Below are 18,067 nucleotides of genomic sequence, written 5' to 3' on the forward strand. Positions count from 1 at the left end.
GAGTTTCTCGACTACTAGAGTGTTCTACATTGTTCTACAATTGTCCTAACTTTAATTTCTCATATCGAAGCCTTTAAGGTGAAGTGAAACATCCTTCAAATCAGTCGATTCGAAAACAACACTTTTTTTTAAGGGTAGTAGACCAAACTGTCCGAAACTTTGGCACATCACTCCTGATCATCTAAGAATTGTCCTGACACATTCCAAATTTGGATTTTTCAAAAAAATTGTTTAACTCAGTCCAGACCAGAACCAAAATGGCGTCGAGCTTTGATATTTCGATCAATATACAATTATCGAAGGCTCTGATATGAGAATCGAAAGGGTCAGGACAATTTTACGACAATTTAGAACACTCTGGTAATCGATAAACTTGCATTTGACCGCGATAAAGGCAAAAAAAGTGTTGTATGCGCGTCTATATCAAAACGATGGAAAAACGCGGTCTCGGAGTAAAAATTGAATTGATCTGGAAATCACAGATGGCGCAGGGGGTCCCTCCGCAGTCAATTAGGGCCCCAGAGGGCATGAATCCAGAGGATTTCTAGAGTTTTACTTCGATTTCTTTATAATTATTGTACGAAAACGACAGGTGGAATATGCCATTTGGCACAATACCCAATATAATTCGATATAGCTGTCAATATAAAAACGAACGTCGGCAACGTAGGCATTTAGAAAAATCTTCTTTATCGACGTTGATCAAGTTCCTCAACGTGTTTCACTTCACCTTAATAATTGTATATCAATCGAAATATGAAAGTCCAACTCCATTTTGATTCTGGTCTAGGCTAAGTCAACATTTTTTTGTGGAAAATCCAAAGTTTGAAAGTGTCGGGATAATTTTCAGGCGCTCGCGAGTTATGTATCAATGTTTCGGATAGTTTGGTCCAATATTCTTAGAAAAAAGTGTCTAATTCGAATCAACTGATTTGAGGGGTGTTTCATTTCACCTTACGTTGTCGAAGTAAAATTAGGAATCTCCTGGGTTCGTGATTTTTGATACACTAATTGACTACAGAGTGCCACCCACCGTCATATCTGCATTCAGTGCTAACTAAATTTTCTCTCCAAGATCTCCCAATACCTTCATCTTAGCGCAGGAAATATCTTCAAATGAAATCTACAAGACATCTTGAAAAATCTGTCGCTTGAGATGTTTAGCAAGATTACAAAAAATATTTAGAAATTATTCGGTGCTACTAGGGAATGTTTGAACGTACCTCACATGGTTGATACTGATTAGAGACAAAGCGGTAAAATTAGTAACACGTTAACGAACTAATATAATATGCCCCTGACTTCAGTAATCACCGATGCTACCATCAAATAGATATAAACAAATAATGCAAGTTTAGGTTTATAATTTTTCAGTTAAATGGCTATTTCTAAACGTATCTTCTTAAATATCGTAATGGTACGATTTGACCGACGGTACCATATCCTCTATTTTACCCTATACTCCTGAGTTAGTAATTCGGGAACATTCTAAAAGTGTCCTCTAACTAGCAATGAGACGAGTCAAGTATTTTAACTCGAGTCAACTCGAGTCGTTTTTATCGCAACTCGAGTTATTAGTACAAACGAATGCAAGTTACGAGAATAAGAGTGAGACCGACTTACTCACACCGATATACCAATCGAGCCCTATATGTTTATTCGAGTAATCGTTATTCGAATTGTTTTACTCTGCAATTCGCCATTGACTCGATTCGTCGCGTTGAATATATGCAGCATCGAGTTGGCAATGTTTGCGTAACTCGAATCGATGAAGTACTCGACTCGTTATATCGCTTGGACTCGAGTCGTTTTGCTCGTCAACTCGCTACTGATTTGACTCGTCGATGTTCAAGTAATTCGAGTTAATGAAGTACTCGATTCGTTATTTCGCTACGACTCGAGTCGTCGTTAATGCAGTCGTTTTACTCTCCAACTTACCATTGACTCGACTCGTCGATGATCGAGTAACTCGAGTCGATAAAGTACTCGAATTGTTATATCTTTTCAACTCGTGTCGCCGTTAATCGAGTCATTTTACTCGCCATTGACTCGACTCGTCGCGCCGAATATGCGGTATTGAGTCGTCGATTCGAGTAACACCAGACGCCGTTAATTGAGTTATTTTATTTGCCATTGACTCGACTCGTCATTTCACTTCGACTCGAGTCGTCGATTCGAGTTGGTAATGTTCGAGTAACTCCAGACGCCGTTAATTGAGTTATTTTATTCGCCTTTGACTTGTCATTTTACTTTGACTCGAGTCGTGGATTCTAGTTTGTAATGTTCGAGTAACACCCGACGCCGTTAATTGAGTTACTTTAGTCGCCTTTGACTCATCATTTCACTTTGACTCGAGTCGTCGATTCGAGTTGGTAATGTTCGAGTAACTCCAGACGCCGTTAATTGAGTTATTTTATTCGCCTTTGACTTGTCATTTTACTTTGACTCGAGTCGTGGATTCTAGTTTGTAATGTTCGAGTAACACCCGACGCCGTTAATTGAGTTACTTTAGTCGCCTTTGACTCATCATTTCACTTTGACTCGAGTCGTCGATTCGAGTTGGTAATGTTCGAGTAACTCCAGACGCCGTTAATTGAGTTATTTTATTCGCCTTTGACTTGTCATTTTACTTTGACTCGAGTCGTGGATTCTAGTTTGTAATGTTCGAGTAACACCCGACGCCGTTAATTGAGTTACTTTAGTCGCCTTTGACTCATCATTTCACTTTGACTCGAGTCGTCGATTCGAGTTGGTAATGTTCGAGTAACTCCAGACGCCGTTAATTGAGTTATTTTATTCGCCTTTGACTTGTCATTTTACTTTGACTCGAGTCGTGGATTCTAGTTGGTAATGTTCTAGTAACACCCGACACCGTTAATTGAGTTACTTTAGTCGCCTTTGACTCATCATTTCACTTTGACTCGAGTCGTCGATTCGAGTTGGTAATGTTCGAGTAACTCCAGACTCCGTTAATCGAGTTATTTTATTCGCCTTTGACTCGTCATTACACTTTGACTCGAGTCGTCGATTCGAGTTGGCAATGTTGTAGTAATTCCAGACGCCGTTAATTGAGTTATTTAATTCGCCTTTGACTCGTCATTTCATTTTGACTCGAGTCGTCAATTCGAGTTGGCAATGTTCGAGTAACTCCAGACGCCGTTAATCGAGTTATTTTATTCGGCTTTGACTCGTCATTTCACTTTGACTCGAGTCATCGATTCGAGTTGGCAATGTTCTAGTAATTCCAGACGCCGTTAATCGAGTTATTTTATTTACCATTGACTCGACTCGTCATTTCACTTCGACTCGAGTCGTCGATTCGAGTTGGTAATGTTTGAGTAACTTCAGACGCCGTTAATCGAGGTATTTTATTCGCCATTGACTCGACTCGTCATTTCACTTCGACTCGAGTCGTCGATTCGAGTTGGTAATGTTTGAGTAACTTCAGACGCCGTTAATCGAGGTATTTTATTCGCCATTGACTCGACTCGTCATTTCACTTCGACTCGAGTCGTAGTCAATCGAGTTGTTTCACTCGCCAACTCGCTATGGACTCTACTCGCCGCGTCGAATGTATGCAGCACCGAGTTTATCGACTCGAGTCCAAACTCGAGTTGGCAATGCCTTCGAACTCAAGTAACTCGAGTTGTTAAAGTATTCGACTCGTCGCATCGCTGCCTCTAACCACCAGATTAACCCTATTGTCAATAAAGGATCATGCGTTTTTAAAATTTGGATCCAGCATTTTTTGCTCAATCTAAAGTTTGAATGCCATTATTTATTCGCTCTCAGATCCGCTCTCGCTACTTCCACTTGCGCTTCCACTGCCGCTTCCGCTGCCCGATCTGGAGCGCGATCGGGATTTGGACTTTGATCTAGATCTCGATCTCGACCGAGACTTTGATTTAGATCTGGATCGAGATCTAGCAGGCGATCCGGTCCGCGATCTCGAGGCAGAACGGGATCTAGATGGAGACCTTGACTTGGAAGAATTCCTCGATTGAGGGGACCCAGATCGAGACCGGGATTTACTAGGAGAACGAGAAGGTGACCGCGACTTAGATTGCGATCGAGACGGACTCTGTGATTTCGATCGAGACTTGGAATGTGATTTCTTGCTAGAGGCACGAGATGAAGCTCGAGAAGAGGCACGCGATGCAGGCTCGTTGTCCGAAGCGACTGAAACAGAACAAACGTTGAACATAAATATTCTTGTCATCTGCGGCTCGTTATGAAATCAGGAAACTCGGTAGAGTTTCGCGCCAAATACATTTAAAAGCCCGCGCGAACGGCACCGAATACTTAACGCGAAAATCCGGCACATCAATTCGATAAATATTTATTTCTCAATTAAGGTGAAGTGAAACATCCTTCAAATCAGTCGATTCGAATACAACACTTTTTTTTAAGGGTATTAGACCAAACTGTCAGAAACTTTGACACATCACTCCTGATCAGCTAAGAATTGTCCTGGCACATTAAAAATTTGGATTTTTCAAACAAATTTTTTAACTCAGTCCAGACCAGAACCAAAATGGCGTCGAGCTCTCATATTTTGATCAATATACAATTATCGAAGGCTCTGATATAAGAATCGAAAGGGTCAGGACAATTTTACGACAATTTAGAACACTCTGGTAATCAATAAACTCGCATTTGAACGGGATAAAGGCAAAAAAAGTGTTGTATGCGCTTCTTTACTAAAACGATGGTAATACGAGGTCTCGGAGTGAAAACTTAATTGACCTGGAAAACAGTTATCTCGATGCCTTTTTTAATAATTATTATATTGCGACTATTGGGTAAATATCACAGGTGCGTAAAGCTGGCACCCCCACCTTTACAAAATTCAAATTTCTTTGTCTTAAGGTGAAGTGAAACACGTCGAGGAACTTGATCAACGTCGATAAAGAAGATTTTTCTAAATGCCTACGTTGCCGACGTTCGTTTTTATATTGACAGTTGGATCTAATTATATTGTGTATTATACCAAATGGCATATTCCACCTGTCGTTTTCGTACAATAATTATAAAGAAATCGAAGTAAAACTCCAGAAATCCTCTGGATTCATGCATTCTGGGGCCCTAATTGACTGCAGAGGGACCCCCTGCGCCATCTGTGATTTCCAGGTAAATTAAATTTTCACTCCGAGACCTCGCATTCCCATCGTTTTAGCAAAGAAGCGCATACAACACTCTTTTTGCCTTTATCCCGTTCAAATGCGAGTTTATCGATTACCAGAGTGTTCTAAATTGTCGTAAAATTGCCCTGACTCTTTCGATTCTCATATCAGAGCCTTCGATAATTGTATATTGGTCGAAATATGAGAGCTCGACGCCATTTTGGTTCTGGTCTGGACTGAGTTAAAGAATTTTTCGTATCAAAGTTTCGGACAGTTTGGTCTAATACTCTTAAAAAAAAGTGTTGTATTCGAATCGACTGATTTGAAGGATGTTTCAGTTCACCTTAACATTTTGTGCTCTTTATGTCCTAATTATGTGCTACACTCGAAAATTTTGTGCTAGCTCGGTGTTTGAAAAAAAATTCAATTTTTCTGTAATATCACCGTAGACGAGCAGTAGAACCTGAGTGAATCTCGCCATACGACAAATGAACGGCCGGCAAAGTGTTAAGTAAGCCCAAACCTTTTTCCTCCGTCTTTTCAGGCTCTGCCTGCTGGTCCTCCTCTTCTTCTTCCTCTTCATCTTCCTCGTCCTCATCTTCTTCTCCTGGAGGCTCGAGTTGCTTCTCGCGATAGCGTTGCATTCGAAATTCGTTGGCATTAAGTGGTCGATGACGTACAACCAATCTAGTGTTGTTTGGTTGCTGCCCTGCTTTTTGACGACGTTTGCTGAGCCTCACGCGTGTTTCCAGTTCATTGTAATACACCTAAACACAAACGATTGTTGCCTTCCCTTTATTGTCTGTATTTCGCGAGTATTTTCATGTATCGGATGAGTCAATTAAGGTGTTACAAACTTATATTTTGAAAAGAAAGCATTTTAGAGAAAAGTGTTTCAGTCAAAAGTTTTGCCGTTCCGAAGAGAACATAGCATCTCACTAAACACACTATGTTGCAATTACATAACATTGGAATAACATGATATATAACGAATATTATTTAAAATATACATTAATATGATATAACGTCGAAGCATTACCGATTGGTAACATTGTTACAAACTTGTTACCATTGCAGATGTACAACATGAACATAACATAACATGTTACCGATATGTTATGTTGACGTTACATTATTCGTTTTATAACAGTGTTATATAGCCGTGTAGGAAATAGTAATACAAAGATTACTTATATGTTATATGTATATTACATTACATGTTACAAACGTTTTGTAACGGTTATATTGTTATGTAACCGTGTTTGGCGAGATAAGTAGATAGGATAAAAAAAAAAAGAATTGACGTACCCCATCTTGTCGAATAACAAGGAAGTAATTCTCTTCATATCCCTTGGAGGCCTTGCTTTTCACGTTCCAATTATATTCTCTGGCCATTTTGTAATCATATTCCTCTTCGTCCGCGTAATCTAACCCTGCTGTAAAATCTCTTCTTCTCTTCTCCAAAGTCTCGTCCAATGGTAAGAAATATGCCACGAACTGTTCTCCGCTTTCGTCCATAACGCCCCTTTAACATTAAATATTTTTAATTACACAAGTTACACTAGGCGTTACAAAATACATATAATACAAAATTTAACATGTACAAATTTCTTAATTCAAGATCATAAAAATATCATATTTGTACGGAACATAATGATGATTTGTATTTATGCTGGTATTTGTATTGTTCGTGTTGTGATAGTACGGGTGATGATTAGGAGTCATTTGTGTTGATTAAAAAAAAAAGAGAATACCCCCCCCCCCTGTGCGTGACAAAAATGACGAAAAAGTTGGTAAAAACTATTTGTCTACCTGAATGTGAAATTATTGTTTTTTAATATTATATTTCATCACTTCTACTTTATACTTTTAAATATTCAGAAGAAATGGAAAAAGTGAAAAATGAAGCAAACAACATTCTAGCGAAATATATGCATACTTAAATTGTAGTTCTTCTAAATTTTTTTAATTACTTATTTTGTCATTGTTTTGCCCAATTTTTCAGTTGTAAAACTACATTACTAAATGCAAAACTGTACGTGTATTAAGGTGATGTGAAAGTGACGTCAAAGAGATCTCGTTTATGAAACTTTCCTCCGAACTGGGTGTACCGAATCGATTCAAATTTTACAATGTAAGTATGGAAGGTGTAAGGAAGGTCCCGAAACTCATGAAATTTCATTATTTTCCAAATTTCGATTCAAATATTACAATGTAAGTATGGAGGGTGTAAGGAAGGTCCCGAAACTCATGAAATTTCATTATTTTTCAAATTTGTTCATAGATATTTTTAAAAATTGTTATAAAAAATGAAATATCATTAGTATCAGGACCTTCCTTATATCTTCTATCTTCACGTTGCGAAGTTTCAAACAATTTCGTACACACAGTTCGGAGAAAAGTTTGATAAACGATTGACCCCTCGGATGCCACTTCCACATCCCCTTAAAAATAAGAAGTGCAAAAAAAGAAAGTACATATAGTAAAAGAAGATCTATAATTAGGAGTCATTTCTTGTTCTTTAAAAAGTGCAATCATAGGTCCTTCTCACCGAAGGACCCGAGCAATTCACGAAAGGGGACAATAAACTTGAGTACAGGCATTCTCAAAGAGTCCCTTTTGGAGGGTTTTCGTTAAAGACACAGGATGCCTTCTGGGGGAACACATTTTACGGCTTTCTAGAAAATCCTGATATACGTCTCTGACGACCAGACGCCGCTGAAGGATTTTTCCCGTTAATTGTTAGGTCCCGACCTAACCGTCATTATTATAATATTAATTTTTAGATTAATCTAAGTATCTAGAGCCTAAGTATATTCCTAAGAAACACGCTCCAAATAAATGTCTACTAGTACCCCGCCCTCGCTTATCCTTATCCTTGTCCACAATGAGTCCACAAACTGCTCCAAAACCTTTGATCGGAAAACATCCCGTTATTTCCACAATTTCCCCCAAAAAAACAGAATATTCAGGAATTTCTTAGAAAACCGATTATTCCTACCCAACCATCCTCGACGAATCACTGGAAAGAATTCCCTCCCGAACCTACGATCCGACCAATGAGCTTTTAGATTTAATATGCGTACGTGATCCACGTTAAGATGAACTGAAACACGTCGAGGATCTTGATCGACGTCGATAAAGAAGATTTTTCTAAATGCCTACGTTGCCGACGTTCGTTTTTATATTGACAGCTGTTTCGAATTATATTGTGTATTGTACCAAATGGCATACTACACCTGTCGTTTTCATATAATAAATATCAAGAAATCGAAGTAAAACTCCAGAAATCCTCTGGATTCATGCTTTCTGAGGCCCTCAGTGTGAGTGCTCATATCGAAGATGAAACGTTGACCTGTGTTTATATGGGAGCGATTTTCGATAAGTGGTCATTTTCATATAAAAAAGTGCAACGACATAATTTCAATGCCCTTTTACCTAGGAAGGAAGTGCTTGATCGAAAATCGCTCCCATATAAACACACGTCAACATTTTATCTTCAAAACGAGCACTCGTTGAGCTCAATCGGTTGAGAAATACGCTCAAAATCGTTGTCCCCGTGGAGCACCTTTTTCAGGATTTTCGAGTTTCTCGCGAGGAATTTGGGCATTCCTTAGCAACCGTTGCCGACTCTAGGCGGAGCGTCCACCTGGCGTGTGCGGGGGCCGGGTATCACCCACGTTTCAGTGCCTAGTCCAGAGGCGTCTAGCCGTTGTGTGAGTCCTATACGTGCAAAATCCGCACACCTTTTTCGCCCGTTGCTAAACACCGCCCATTATGCGTCGCGTCTCCCTCATCCGAGCGAGAAAGTACGTTTTGGTTACCTCCCACCGAATTCGATGCTGATGCCATCTAGCGGTGGAAGTTATCGTCCCCACTTTGGTGGTGAACGCCGTTAACACTAGATTGCCGGAACGAGTCAATTTGACTCATTTACGATTTTATTGCTATATATGTAAAAAAACTTAAATAATTTATTTTTAAAACATAAGTTGGTTTTTAATAAAATTATGAAATGTATACAAATTCTAATTCCTTCCTCTCCCCCCTCCTTAGTTCCAAAAATCCATATGTGCTACACCTATTTTGACGGATGTGAGTCAAATTGACTCATTAAACATTTTTAAAGTTGATCGTTTTACCCACATGTAACTCATTTCTTGTCCATAGAAATTTTTTGTAAACAATCCGACTCGATAGTTTTCATGTTCAAACTTGTCAATGTACTACTTAGATATCTATTGAAAACTTGCACAATCAATTTTGTGAAATTATTTGTTGCAAGTCTGTTTCGTTGAAGACTTTTATGAAAGCTCCGATAAAATATTCTTTGTGTTCTTCCATTTCGATTTATGGCATCGGAGAGAATAATGCATTTTTGGTAATGCAAAAAAAAATAAATTTTATAAATTATTTTTGAAGAATTTTTGTGTACCATGGTAATTTCAGAATTTATTTATAAGATGTATTTACGTAAATGTAAATAAATATTTTAGTTCCAGATAAGGGTTGCTATTATGACAAAAAATGTAAGAGATCTTGAATTGCGAAAAAAACTGACCCAAATAGGAGGAAACCAATCAGACATCAAATCCGATGCATCCGATACCGAACTATATGAAATAGCGAATCAAGCTAATAGGATTGAATTTTCGAGCAGGGAAGATGAAAATCTTCATCATGCAGCTCCTAGAAAAAGAAGAGCTTGTTTTCTATCTGAAAGTGAATCGAGTGCTAGCGATAGCGATCGTTATATAACTCTTGGCAAAAAAAGAGTACGATATATTCCTGATTTTGAAACCGAAAGTGAATTAGACCCTGCGGATAGATCCGATATTGAAGCAATTTCAACACAAAAGGCTGCTGATGGGACATTATGGGAAACATTGAAAGATGGTAAAAATACCGATAGATTGCCCGGTCATACCACATTCAAAGACGTCTCAGGGCCAACTTCCTACTCCAAAAGAAATATTATACTTGGTACTGTAAAGAGTGCTTCCAGAATATATATGTAACAATTGTTTTGAATAAAGTTTCATTAAAATGAATTTTTTTTTTAACTCAATTTCGATGTTTGAGTCAAATTGACTCATTTCAGGCAAAACAGGTAAGTCCCCAACATCGGCAATCTAGTGTTAATAAAAGACTAGGGCTAAGCGCGCCTCGCGTCCCGGAAGTACGAAAGTTTAGAAGTTAAACACATCGTGTGCATCCAACACATGTGAATACTGTGCATAATAAAAACGAGGTCCAATGCCAACAAAGGGTTAATAATTCTTCGAGAAGAATCCCAACGCCCTCTGCGGCATAACATTACGACTCCCAGGGACTGATCAACAATCGCGAGTTCTTCCAGTATCACAAACAATGCTTCCTGTGTAGAAACTTTTACATGGTGCACTTACCGAATCATGGCCTGAGACATCTCTTCAATTTGAGCAGGTACAGAGCGACCTGTTGGCGCAGGATCGGAGTCGAATATTACTTGAGCACACGGATACTTCCACAGCTGAAATGACAGAATATTCACGTATATTAACACGTTAAACGCCAAGCCTATTTGGTCTTCCTTTCCGTTTAGCCCGCGATATCCGACTACATCTGACTTTACCCGACATAATGTGTACCTTCAGTCACCGGTGACTGGCATGGCACAATTGAAGGTGAAATTATGTGCTAACTTTGTGGTGTAATCTTTTTTTTAACCGACCATTATGTCATATATCTAATTTTTGGACAAAATGGTGGGTGTAAAAAAATATTACTTGAACATAAAATTATCCCATAATGTCACCTTCAATTTGGTATGCTTATTTTTTATCTCATTAAGTCTTTTACGGACGGAACGTGCTAGCTTGACGTCGAGCTAACACGTCCGGAACGAAAATTGAATTTTTTTAAAAAATGGTCGATGTAAAAAAAATAACGAGTCCAAAATTTGCACATAATATTTCTCCTTCAATTTCGTGTACTTGTTTTTATCTTATTACGCCATTTGTGGATGGAACGTGCAGCTTGATGTCAAGCTAGCATGGCCGAATGAAAATAAAAGTTCTGAAATGTCTTAAAAAAAAAAAAAGACTACAGCACAAATTAGCACATAATTTCACCTTCAATTTGGTGTACTTATTTTTATCTTTCTGCATTATTTGAGAGGGAAACGTGCCGGCTTGACGTCAAGTTAGCACGGCCACACTGAGATTTCAAGTTTCGGAAAAATGGTACGGGGTACAAAATTAACTAATTCGGCACAAAATTAGCACATAATTTCTCTGTATTCAGAAATCATGAATTACGATCATAACGTGTTAGCTTGACGCAAAAATATTAATAATAGATTCGTTTTCACATACCTTGAAATCGGGATAGATGGGCAAAATCTCCACGGGTACGACGTTTGGCTTACTGTAGTGCTTTTCAATTGGCTTTTTATTGTCCTCGAATGTTTTTTCAATGGCTTTTATTTGACTGTCACGATCCATATATAGCGTCTCTTCCTACACATAGAACAAACAAATATGTAATACAGTAAAGAAGGTAACATAACCTACATATTATGCACAATAATTAATGTTCATTGAATATAGAATATCTGTATATCTTTTAAGAGAACACTGGATTTTATAAGGAATTGACATTGCTGACAATTTAATCGTATTAAGGTAATATGAAAGTGTCGTCTAAGGATTCTTGTTTATGTAACTTTTCTCCGAAGTGGATATATCGAGTCGTTTGACATTGTACAGCGTGCATGTGGAAGTCCTAAAGAAGGTCCTGACCACCATGAAATTTTATTTTTTTTTAATTTGTCTATAAACATTTCAATTCTTCGTTTAAAAAAAATGAAATTTCGTGAGTGCCAGTACCTATTTTAGGGCCTTCGTATGCATGTAGTAACATTTGAAACAATTCGGTACCCTCAGTTCGTAGAAAGTTTTATAAACAATTGACCTTGTAGATGCCACTTGCATGTCACCTTAAGGTGATGTGAAAGTGGCGTCGAAGAGGTTTTGCTTATAAAACTTTTCTCCCAACTCAGTTTACCGAATAGTTTGAAACTTTACAACATTAATAGGAAGACTATATGGAAGGTCCTGAAACTCGTGAAATTTCAATTCTTTTCAAATTTGTTTATAGGTATTTTAAAAATAGTTAATAAAAAATTAATTTTCGCGAGTTTCAGGACCTACCTTAGGGTCACCATAACGGAGAAACCTTGCACTGGCTTATGTTACTACTTGAGTATTCAAAATGATTAATTTATTTATTCATTACCGCCTAAAATGGTATAGATGAATATTTTATAGGCGTCGATGAAATTTGCCAACACTTTTCATATCACTTTAATAGTCGAATATTAAACAAAATATTGTTAATACCTTAAAGTTCTTCTTAATACTGTAGCCAACTTTGGCTTCAACTTTATCCATGGTTTGAGGTTGAAACCGCGTCTGCTCGGTAGAAATGTATTCCGTGCGTCGAAGCCAAGACACGCTTCTCGCATGGTGTCTCGAGCGTTTGGAGTCTTGCGGAGTGAGAACATCTTCCTCCAAAAGCTTCTCATCTGCAGGGTCCAGCTGGGCGTTAGGATCTCCGGCATATGTATCCCGATTGATGAGATCAATTTCAACTCCTAAGTCATGTTCGGTTAAGACTTCATATTTGTAATTACGTTCTAAAGACGTTGGGTTGTACTGTATAAACCTAAAAAGTAAAAATATTTTCTCCTTATGCCTCGTTCTTCGATCACTTGTAGATAGGACTCACCTCGTTGACTCAAAGGGATACGTGATGAACTTGGGATCGAATGGAATATCAGGCAACGTGTTGCAGTATTTAACCCGGCATATCAGTTCAGACCTATTATAGAAAACAATAATTTGTATAAAAGCACTAATCCAACATTATACTGTATTATGTGTCTGTAGCCGTTACAGAGACCATCACCAATCTTATTTATTTCATTATTTACTTAAAATTTTTTAAATCTTGCTGAATGAACTTATGAACAAGGTACAAAAATTCCACATTATTTGCATTCCTTTTCCTGTGAGACATAAAATTCCTATAGAATACCCAATGTTATGGCTCTCAAAGGAGAATACCCAATTAAAGACTTCAAATTTGTCGATCGTGCCTAAGTACTCTCACATTATCGTCTTCTCTTTCACTCTAATGTAAATTAATAATGTATACAATATAAGAATTAACTTCCCTTGTTCAGATCTAATTACTTAATAATATCAAAAGACGTGGTTACGCCATGAACAAACTCATGGATGACGATTGAATAATACCCCAATCTCTAGGCAGCAATGTATTCCAATTAAAAAAAAATTGATATGCAGCCTCCACGTTGGAAATGAAACTTCTTAGTTAAATATAATTATTATTAATTATTCATAATTATTCTTTCGCAAAATGCCTTTACTTGTTTGGTACTGATTAGTATGGGCATAACAATACTAACATACAAAGATAATTATAAACAGTAATCAACTGTTAAAAAATAAAATAAAATGAGCCTATCACTTTTTGGAATGCTTCCATTTCTTAACAGGCGAACTTACACTACTATGATATAAAAAGCTTCAATCCAAAATGTTTCCGTTATATTACAGACTAGCTCTTTCTCTGGCTTTGCATGGGAACCAAGAAAGAACATGCACTTGTCGTTTCTCCGTCAACTTGCTTTACTGAAATTGTCCTTGTTCAATTCCCTCTGATCACAGAGTGCCTGGGCCTTTGTATAATTTCAATTGCAGACGTATTGATCAAAACATTATTCTTTTTACCCATTTCTCACTACTGCGCCGCTGAGCCAGCAGTGTGATAGCAACTTTTCAATGAGCAGTTCCACGCTATGACATTAATTTGCATTTTTATTCGTCAATAAGCTTCCCGATGCGATAGAGCAATCAAATTAAGCCTATGATCTTGGCAAGGTCAAAATGATATCGATAAAAATCTGCCGTCATTTTCGAAATTATCTCAAAAACACATATATAAACTTTCTGTTCTTAAAATATTATTATGAAATTAACCTTTTGCCGTACAAATTAACTCGGAAAAATCCAGGCCCAAGTGATCCACAAAAATTTTAAGAAAACGAGTCGAAATTGTGAGGACAAATGCTTGCAAAACAGGAAAATTTGTTTTATCCGAAATTGAGATCACGAGTCTGATTTGTGATGTTCATGATTGGCCCAAAATTTTCATCATGAGTCAGTCTCGTCAAAGTATAACAAGGTATTAAAGTGTTATGAAAATATGATATATACCTACCAAAAAGTCAAAATATTTATAAATCTTTTCTCCAAACTGGGTGCACCAAATTATATAAAACTTTAACACGTGATTATGGAGGCTCTAAGGAAAGAACACGCTGCCCGTGAAATTTCATTAAAAAAAAAAAAGTTTAGAGAAATGATTTATAAATATTTTGACTTTTTGTTATCTATATATCACACTTTCATATCACTTGAAGTAGTTAAGTATTAAGAATACACAATATTCAATTTGTAATTAAACGCACAGTCCATGGTACACGAGACTTCGTGCAATTGACAGATTGTGTTACATTAACCCCTACGGTTTCATTTCCAACGATCATTTGGTACACATACCAAAAACACGCTAAAGGTACTTTCTATTAAACTCCGAGTGTACGTAATGGTATACCAAGATAGCGTGACACACCTTTTTTGTAAATATCATTCCAAGACAATATACCATCCTTTGCATTAACAATTTTATACAGCGTGATTAGTACATGTACCAAATGTTTCGTACGCATACTAAGCCGATGTTTTTATTGGGGCCGTTTAGACTCAAACCGATTTTCATTTTTCATTTGTAAATCCGTCTTTTATACTTTTTTGCTGTTTGTAATTATGTAAACACATAAATTATACAAACAAATTTGCGGTGATATATTGCCTTCACATTTTACCAAGGGTCCATTTGAACCAAATGGCATTAAACAATGTAAAAGTGAAAAAGATGTACAATTTAAAATAACGTTCTCAACGTATTTTATACGAGATTTACCTGTGCCACGAAATACGACGACATTTACAGGCATATACAATTCAAGGAAGAAATACGCTGCAAAGTTCACTTTTGCCTGTAATTGTATGTCTTAAATAAAGTAAGGTTATTGCTAAACAAACCTTTTCTCTGCCGGTCTCGGAGGACGTTTATCTCTGTCAGAAGTACTTCCATTACTTTGTATTGTAGGTGCCATATTATGTTATACCGTACTCCACTAATTGTTATTTACATTTCAGAAATTCGACATACAAATACACACTTGCTCTTTTCACTTCTGCAGCTGCAAATCGGAGATCATCGGAGATGAGTTCGGAGCACTGTCGCCAACGTAAATCAAACAGTTCAGAAGTCTCCATAAACGCAGGGGACTGACACTCGCATGTTATTCTTCAGGACTAGTGTTTGCAGCGACCTCTGGATCTATAGTACCGGAAGTATGAACTAGCAAATTTCCCGCCATAAATTTATATTGAATAAAAGTCAGAAACTGTTATTTAAGAAAAAATGATCTAATATTACTGTAAATTTTGCAGTTAATAAGGTTAGGTAACTTATTAGCTTCAAATCTCACAGATATAATAATTTCTTTAAAATTCTAACTTTATAATTTAGTTATAATCATTTCTTATCAATTATAAACTTTAAATTAATGCAATATGATTTGAAAAAATTATTTTCAGATCGATCGGGTTCGTAATGAATAATAATGAGATAAATTAAAAATTTTTCTTTTATAATAATCTATGAGTTTCAAAGAAATATAACCTACAGTAATGTTATTTACATTTGACTTACCAAGTTACATATATACCTTCCTACGGCTCTGCGTTGTATTTGAAATGTAGAATAATTTCGCATTTTTAGGAAGAAAAAGATATTTTTAGGAATAACGAAATGAATATAGGAACGAAATGTGAACTAATTTTTATTTTATTGTAACAAAGATCGCACTGACAATATACTGAGTTTCTTAAGAATATAAATAATAGATACACTTTTACAGTAATTATTTATTGTTAAAGTTCATTACACGCTATTATAATAGCAGCTATTAACGCTATTGTAGGTTATTTCAAACTGTAATGATTTAAACATTTGAAATAAATAAAAGAAGGTAGATTGACTAGAAGGTACAAAATGAAAATCATAGATGTCCAGGGTTCTGAGGAAATAATACAGATGACATTGGTTAATGAGTAACGTGCAAGCGCAAAATTAGTTCTTCACTTCCGTCTACTAGGTCAGATGGCGCTGCAAACAGCATATAATTTCACCGATTAGAGTGTCACCTCCCTGCATAAACGCCAGTCTCGCCAAAGCATGAAGTAGAGTGTAACAGAGATGAGTTGGGAGATTGCTCACGGGGAGGGTCGCGCGATCGCGTCCTGCGCTGCCCTCTAGTGCTGGATGCGAACGTCTAATGCATTACCCCGAAGGCGTCGCAACGAATTTCCCACTGAACACCAAACCTAACAGGTACGTAACTTAAAACTAACAAAAAACATAACGTTTGTTACAATGTAATAACCTAACAGTTACGTAACATAAAACTAACAAATAACATAACGTTTGTTACAATGTAATAACCTAACAGTTACGTAGCATAGAGCTAACTAGTTGTTTGGTACTGATTAGTATGGGCATAACAATACTAACATACAAAGATAATTATAAACAGTAATCAACTGTTAAAAAATAAAATAAAATGAGCCTATCACNATTGCATTACTTTTTTTTGTATTAAATGTTTGAAAAATTAATATTATTTTAAGCCTGTTTCCCCTTAGTGGCGGCGCAACATATTTCTGGTGGGGTCTCGTGCAATCGCGATGGCAGATACAGGGTATGAAGCTTTTGTGAGGGGTCCATGACTTTTTCAGCAGGTTTTTGGGTTGTTCGGTCCCCGGTGAATTTTTTTTGCACTTGCGATCACAGTAGCTCGACGGGGAAGGTTGTTCTCTTTAGATTGATGATCTCTCGAGCGAGTTTCTTTCAGAGGAAATATGCATTTTTGACGTTTTGTGGTGCTTCTATGCATTTCTAGGCGTTTCATGGTATTTTTAAGCGTTTTTAGGCGTTTTTATTCGTTTCTAGACGACTTAACAGGTTATAAACAGTTTTAGACGGTTTTAGTTGATTTTAAATGATTTTTGACGGTTTTAGACTTCTATCTCTTCCTGTGTCTTCTCACGTCACTGCCATATGGTATTCCCATCTCGAGTGCATAAGCCGCTAGCGGTTACTGTTAGATGGCAGCTGTCGTTATCGTTACGTTACCGATGGTCGTCGCTTGTTCTACCGACAGCTTAACGAATGGCGTATTCTGTAACTGCTCCTAGCGACACCCTATCGATACAAAACGAGCTAACGACATCGTTACGCTAGCGACAATGCCCTATTCGGCATAACTGTTTTCAACCAATGAAATTTCACATTTTTTTAAGATGAGTGTGTGAACACTGAAAGATACAAAGGATACAAATTAAAAATAGTAGTTCACGGCAGCGAAGTTCATAGTTTTTCAATAGCTCTTTATTAAAAAGCAGTTTCAACACTACTTAATGCAATCTTTTCTCATATTAGTATTTGAAAGACTTTTCTTTTCATACGAATGCAACGACTAGCAGATGGTTGACTAACTATCAAGTTCATATTTGCACCAACTGGATTTTGGTAGCTTCCATTAGCATAGAAATTAATTGCTACTAATACTTTTACTTCTGGTAATAAGCCATGAATTCTTTCTCTTTCCAATCGTGGACGCAGTGTATTGACAATATCCATAGCAAGTTCTGGACTTAATCGGAAATGTTTTAAAAATTCATTGGAAGGAAGGTCAAATGGATTTTGTGCATCTCTTAGACGTCTCATCTCTATTCGTCTTTCTA

The 18,067-nt window shown here is 37.0% G+C and overlaps 1 protein-coding gene across 1 annotated transcript; it reads right to left on the reverse strand.

The window, feature by feature from the left end:
- Positions 1-735: 735 nt before the first annotated feature.
- Positions 736-15,499, reverse strand: LOC105698981 (RNA polymerase II-associated factor 1 homolog). The gene is made up of 8 exons (XM_012423650.2): positions 15,299-15,499; positions 12,894-12,986; positions 12,506-12,830; positions 11,480-11,623; positions 10,532-10,635; positions 6,432-6,648; positions 5,647-5,890; positions 736-4,179 (listed from the first exon to the last, which is right to left on the reverse strand). Exons 1-8 carry the CDS (start codon positions 15,370-15,372, stop codon positions 3,779-3,781), a joined length of 1,602 nt encoding a protein of 533 aa, XP_012279073.1. The 5' UTR covers positions 15,373-15,499; the 3' UTR covers positions 736-3,778.
- Between the last annotated feature and the right edge of the window lie 2,568 nt (positions 15,500-18,067).

Source organism: Orussus abietinus, unplaced genomic scaffold (assembly GCF_000612105.2).
Source record: "Orussus abietinus isolate OABI.00-Male unplaced genomic scaffold, Oabi_2.0 scaffold564, whole genome shotgun sequence".
In the NCBI taxonomy this organism is placed as follows: Eukaryota; Metazoa; Arthropoda; class Insecta; order Hymenoptera; family Orussidae; genus Orussus; species Orussus abietinus.

Excerpts from the sequence above, each read along its gene's own strand:
- LOC105698981 (XM_012423650.2), bottom strand. The coding sequence starts at position 15,372 with ATGGCACCTACAATACAAAGTAATGGAAGTACTTCTGACAGAGATAAA. Across the intron at positions 5,891-6,431 it reads TTGTTATTCGACAAGATGGG|GTGTATTACAATGAACTGGA; the intron begins GTACGTCAATTC and ends GTTTGTGTTTAG. Across the intron at positions 4,180-5,646 it reads TGAAAAGACGGAGGAAAAAG|TCGCTTCGGACAACGAGCCT; the intron begins GTTTGGGCTTAC and ends GTTCTGTTTCAG.